Source organism: Eimeria tenella, genomic scaffold (genome assembly GCF_000499545.2).
Source record: "Eimeria tenella Houghton genomic scaffold, Eth_scaff25, whole genome shotgun sequence".
Lineage (NCBI taxonomy): Eukaryota > Apicomplexa > Conoidasida > Eucoccidiorida > Eimeriidae > Eimeria > Eimeria tenella.
The window spans coordinates 5,264-11,182 of NW_013542365.1; the positions used below are offsets into that span (position 1 = coordinate 5,264).

At 53.4% G+C, this 5,919-nt stretch overlaps 3 protein-coding genes across 3 annotated transcripts in view; 1 reads left to right on the top strand and 2 right to left on the bottom strand.

The window, feature by feature from the left end:
* ETH_00024595 (uncharacterized protein) overlaps positions 1-421 on the bottom strand; it is a gene marked incomplete at both ends in the record, with an annotated part of 1,349 nt that extends 928 nt beyond the window's left edge. Inside the window, one exon of the mRNA XM_013375030.1 lies at positions 190-421. Coding sequence (XP_013230484.1) covers positions 190-421 — 232 coding nt within the window. The remainder of the gene's footprint in view (positions 1-189) is intronic.
* Positions 422-2,703: 2,282 nt separating this feature from the next.
* On the bottom strand, positions 2,704-4,400 carry ETH_00024600 (uncharacterized protein; the record flags this gene model as incomplete). The annotated part of the gene is made up of 2 exons (XM_013375031.1): positions 2,704-2,958; positions 4,107-4,400. 2 exons carry the CDS (start codon positions 4,398-4,400, stop codon positions 2,704-2,706), a joined length of 549 nt encoding a protein of 182 aa, XP_013230485.1.
* A 1,432-nt stretch (positions 4,401-5,832) lies between these two features.
* The window catches only part of ETH_00024605 (uncharacterized protein), a gene marked incomplete at both ends in the record, with an annotated part of 3,901 nt that continues 3,814 nt past the window's right edge, over positions 5,833-5,919 (top strand). The window contains one exon of the mRNA XM_013375032.1: positions 5,833-5,872. Coding sequence (XP_013230486.1) covers positions 5,833-5,872 — 40 coding nt within the window. The remainder of the gene's footprint in view (positions 5,873-5,919) is intronic.

Consider the following 5,919-nt stretch of genomic DNA (forward strand, 5'->3'; position numbering starts at 1 on the left):
GCGGCCCTGGCGTCCGGAAGAAGTGGCTGCTGCTGCGCCGGCCCCGCAGCTCAGCAGCTGCAGCAGCTCCTCCGCAGCACACGCTGCTGCTGCTGCTGCTGCTGCTTGAGAAGCCAGGGGTGGTCAAAACAGCAGCGGCAGCAGCAGCTGCAGCAGCAGCGTGTGCAGCTTCCGCTGAGAATGGGGCACCCGGCAGCAGCAGCAAGGAGGCCTCAGAGGGATCCGAAGCTGCTGCTGCTGCTGCTGCTGTGGAGCCCGGGGGCCTCAACCGCTGCTCCTGCTGCTGCTGCTTCTTAAGCTGCAGCATATGCTGTTCCTGCTGCAGCTGCTGCTGTGGCTGCTGCTGCTGCAGCTGCCTATGCTGCTGCTGCAGCTCGCCGCAGCTGCGGTCCATCTTCTCGTTGCTGCTGCTTCGGTCCATCTTTTGCTGCAGCAGCAGCAGCAGCAGCTGCTGCTGCTGCTGTTATCTGCAGCCTACCTCCACGCTGGTGGGACGGAGCCACTGCCTGAGGGCTTAGCGGTCTTAAACCCTAAACCCTAAACCCTCAACCCTCAACCCAAAACCCTAAGGACTAAAAAAACAAAGAGCTTTAAGCGAGAAAAATATGCCAAAAGGGCTGCAGCAGCAGCTGCTGCTGCTGCTGCCTCAATTCGCCGCGCCCCCCAGCAGCACCATGGTGGGGTTGTTTTCAGTGAGTGCTGCTGCTGCTGCAGCAGCAGCAGCAGCAGCGCCAAATATATAATTTTGAATTATAATTTAAATTAAATTTAAAATAAAAAGTAAATAAGTAAAGGGTTTTGGACCAGCAGGAACGGACGTGTGCTGCTGTCGGCGGAGGGGCCCCCACCTAAACCCTAAACCCTAAACCCTAGGCCTCTGAGCACTAAACTAAAAACCCTAGATCCGTAAACCCTAAAAACGGGTTTAGCAGCTCCCACGGGCAGCCCCGTAGCCAACGCGGCGGCTGTGCTGCCTAGGATTTGTCAAGCTTCGGCAGTGAGGGTTTGGGGTTTCTCGAGGGTATAGGGTTTAGGGTTTAGGGTTTAGCGCCTGGCTGTCTGCAGCGCAGCAGCAGCCTCTAAACGCCCTTCCCGCCTTTTGCAACTCCAATGAATACATAAAGACAGAAAATAGAAAATAAATAAAGAAATAAATAAATAAATTAAATAAATAAATTAGCTTTTATTATTATTTGGCTTGCCTCTTTATGCAGCTTCTTCGACGTGGTTGCTGAGTAAACCCTAAACCCTCGTAAACCCTAAACCCTAAACCCTAAACCCTAAGTCCCGGCGCCTAAACCCTAGTAAACCCTAAACCCTAATAAACCCTAAACCCTCAAAAACCCTCCCCAATGGCTATAAAAGTGAGGCGCAGCCCCCACGCTAGAGGGTTTAGGGTTAAGGGTAACCTTAAACAACCTTAGCAAACCCTAATTAGCACACCTACAAAACCCTAAACCCTAAACCCTAAACCCTACGGGAGGGCTACTGGGCTCTAGCGTTTAGAGTGTCCCTAAACAACCCTAGTAGCAACCCTAATAACCACCCCTAAAAAGCCCTTTAAAATCCTAAACCCTAAACCGTAAACCCTAAACCCTAAACCTTAAACCGCTCGGGTGTCTGCGCACCTCAGCTGTCTGTACACCTGAAATACCTTACGGTTTCTTTCCCCTCAAAACCCCACATCTCATTTTGGGGGCCCCTGGGGGCCCCTGGGGGCCCCTATGTGCCCAACTGCAGCAAGCAGCAGCAGCAGGGGGGCCCCCAGTGGTCCACTGGACCACTGGGGAAGCAGCAAAAGTGCACAGGGGCCCCACAGATACCCTCGGAGCAAACGGGGGCCCCCAATGACTGCTGTTACCCGATATATTACCAAGACCTGTTTCCTGCTGCTGCTGCTGCTGCCGCTCCCGCTGCTGCTGCTGCTGCTGGCGCATTTTTGCCTGCACCTGGTGGCCGTAAGAAGTGCCCTATGGGGGCCATGAGAATTGGCAACTGCAGCAGCAGCAACAGCAGCAAAACAAAAAAGCCAGCTAGCAGCTGCTAATTAGCAGCTAGCTAGCTTCGAGCTAGTTGCTGACTGGCAGCAGTTCGCCCGCAGCAGCTGTTTAGCTGCTGCCTTGCTGCTGCTTCGCCGCTAGCTAGCTGCTGTTCCTCTGCCCAGGCCTGGCTAGCTAGCTAGCTAGCTAGCTAGCTAGCTAGCTAGCTAGCTGCTGGTGGCCAGCAGATGGCGCTTTTTCGCTGGGCAGCGGTAGCTAGCTCGCCAGCTATCTAGCTAGCAAACTGGCTAGCTAGCTAGATAGCTGGGCAGCTAGCTAGACAGCCAGCTAGCTAGCTCCGTGGCTGGCTAGCCAGCCAGCTAGCTAGCTAGCTAGATCTCCGCCGCTGTTCTTCCCTCCCCCTGCGTCTTCATGTTCTTTGGGGCTTCCGAACTCGCTTCCGCTGGCTGCAGCACGGCCAGCTAGCTAGCCAGCTAGCTAGCCAGCTAGCCAGCCAGCTAGCCAGCTAGCCAGCTAGCCAGCCAGCTAGCCAGCCAGCTAGGTAGCCAGCCAGCCAGCCAGCTAGCCAGCCAGCTAGCCAGGCAGCCAGCCAGCCAGGGAGCTAGCCAGGCAGCTAGCCAGGCACCTCGCCAGCCACCCAGGAGCCCCCTCCCCTCCCGCGCTGCTGCTGCTGCCGCTGTGCCGCTGCTGCTGCTGCTGCTGCTCAGGCGCCGTCGTCAGCAGCAGCTGCCGGCTTGGGCCTCGCGGCCTCGAGCTGCCTGTAGCTCTTGAACTCGCAGCCGCTGCCGCCAGCTTTGAAGACACAAGCAGCAGACCAGAAGAGGTTGGCGAAGCTGAGAGTGAGGAGAATGGTGAGCAGCTGCGAAGCTGTGGAGAAGACCATCACTTTCTGAAACTCCACAGTTCCGTCCCGCATTCCTGTCCCCCAGCGCACCCACTCCGCCACCAAGCACGCCAGCTGCAGCAGCAGCAGCAGCAGCAGCAGCAGCAGCAGCAGCAGCGGCGGCGGCGGCGGCGGCGGCACACGCACACGCGCCAAAAACGCCGCGTCAGACCAGGTATTCGCGCTGCTGCAGCTGCTGCAGCTGCTGCAGCTGCTGCAGCTGCGGCTGCTGCGGCAGCAGCGGCAGCAGCGGCAGCGGCCGTTGCGGCTGCTCCGCGTGCAGGAGAACAAGCAGCAACTCTCAGTGGTGCTCAGGGTGTGAAGCAGCAGCAGCAGCAGCAGCAGCAGCAGCAGCAGGTCTCTAGCTAGCTAGCTGGCGAACTAACTACACTTTACTTGATGCTGCTCCAGACAGCAGCCTGTCGTGTATTCGAAACCCTAAACCCTAAACCCTAAACCCTTAGCCATGGCTCTCCCCGCTGCGCGTGTTCAGAGCAGACCCTAAAAACGCTAAACCCTAATAAACCCTAAACCCTAACAAGCCTAACACACCCTCATGAACCGTCATAAACCCTCACAAACCCTCACAAACCCTGTTAAGCCCTTGCAAACCCTAATAAATCCACTGAACCCTACAAACCTCCGGCAAAATCTGCTAAACCCTAACCAACCCTCCTAAACCCTAGCAAACCCTAACAAACCCTATCGCCCCTAAACCCTAAACCCTAATATTAAATTCTCGCAAACTAAACGCTTCTAAACCCTCCTACACCCCTGGAAACCCTCAAAACCATGGCAGACCCCAAAAACCCTGATAAACCCCAATTAAACCCTAATAAACCCTAGCAAACCCTAGTAAACCCTAGTAAACCCTAGTAAACCCTAATATACCCTAGCAAACCCTAGGCCTCCAGAGAAAATCCTATCTATCCGCTTAAACCCTTTCTAGCCTCCCCCGCTAAACCCCACGAGCCCCCGCAAACCCTAAACCCTCTGGAGCCCAAACCCTCGCGGGTTTGGGCCTGCGAGGGTTTACAAACCCAAACCCTCGGGGGTTTGGGCTTGCTAGGGTTTACAAGCCCAAACCCTCGCGGGCTTGGGCCTTGTAGGGTTTGCGAGCCCAAACCCTCGGGGCTCTGGGCCTCGCAGGCTTTACGGTCTAGCGCTCAGGACTAGGGTCTAGGGTTTAGGGTTTAGGGTTTAGGGTTTAGGGTAAGTGTGACCTTGAAGATGCCGTTGAGAAGGGTGAGGAGGAAGGCCGCGAAGGTGAAGACGTAGGCGACGAGGCCGAGTTTCAAAAACCCTAAAAGAGCGCATAAGCAAACGTAACCCCCAATGGAAGCGTTTACAACCCCACCCACGAATTGGGGTTTTTCAAAGGGTTCAGTTTGCTTCGCCTGGTAGATGTCGAGGCCCCCAATGACTCCATAGTAAGCAGCAATCAGCAGCAGCGCGAGAGACAAGTTGAAGCAGCAGCAGCTCTTCTCGCCCGCGGGGTTCAGGCACAGCTGGCACATCTTGAGGGTTTAGGGTTTAGGGTTTAGGGTTTGGGGTTTGGGGTTCGCGGGGGGGCGGCGCTCGAGCGGCTCTCGCACGGCCCGAATTCACACACGGGGAAATAAAAAAGAAAAGGAAATAACTTTTATTTTTTTGAATTGTCTTGGTTTATAAACCCTCAAAAGCTTTCTAGAAACGCAAACCCTCGCGAGGGTTTGCAACCGGCAGCCAGTACCAGTCAGCTGCGGGCGCGGGGGGTTTTTGGGGTTTGCGCCAAGCTAATTTCCTATTTCTCCAGCTTTTTCCCCAATTCTAAACCCTAAATAGCCTTTTAATTCTAACTCCAACTCCTAAATGCCTTTATTTTCCCTCAAAAACTCAAACAATTCCCTTTTTCGCGACCCCGCCAAGAGCCAGTGGTCACATCGGCGCTGCGTGCGCGAAGCTCGAGGTGTACGTACACCTCAGCCTCACCTGCGCACCGCCCGCGATCTGCGCCTTTTAATTCATTTATTTTCATTTATTTATTATTATTAACAATTATGAATGTTTATAATTCCATTTTATTGCAATATTTTGATTTATTTCCCCCAAACTCCCGGAGCTGCGCAGCTCGCCACGGGCTGTCTGCAGAAGCGAGTGCCCGCTGCTTCCTTCTGCCTCTTTGCTTTCTTGCAGGCACACAGCAGCTCTTAATTTAATTTATTTCTTTTTATTTCCTTTTATTTCTTTTAGTTTGTCTTTTTCTTTTTCTCAAAACAAACTTTTCCAATTATTTCCTGCTGCCGCCCCCCTGGCCCCCCACAGCCAAGTGCACCCCCTCCTGCCTGCACCAAAGCCATTTCAGGCCAACGCGGCTAGCTACAGCTAGCTGCAGCTAGCTGCAGCTGGCTGCAGCTAGCTGCAGCTGGCTGCAGCTAGCTGCAGCTGGCTGCAGCTAGCCACAGACAGCTAGCCGCAGGCAGCTTGCGCAGCTGGCGGTGGCTAGCCAAGAGACTAGCCACAGCTAGCCAACTGCGGCTAGCCACAGCTAGCGGCAGATAGCCGCCACTAGCCACAGCTAGCTGCAGCTAGCCACGGCCAGCCGTGGCTAGCTGTGGGAAGCTAACTAAGGAGCTCTATATTGCAAACAAAGCAAAGAAAACGAATAAATAAGTAAATTAAATAATAAATAAATAAATAAATAAATATATAAATAAACAAAATAATAAATAAATAAATAAATAATGATTAATAATTATAAATAAACTCATTCTTTGATTAATAAATTACTTTATTTTTTTATTTTCCGCCTCTTCACTTCGAGGCGGGCGTTTGAGGTGTACGTACACCCCAAGGTCAGGGGGCAAAGCAAACACGGGGAGCTGCATAGACAAAAAGGAGGAGAAATTAAAACAAATAAATAAATAAATAAATAAATAAGTAAATAAACAATAACTAATAAACGCCAAAATGAAACAGAGGGGAGCAGCACCAGGAGCAGCAGCAGCAGGTCAGCGGCTGTTGCAGCGGCTGCTGCTGCTGCTGCTGCTGCTGCCG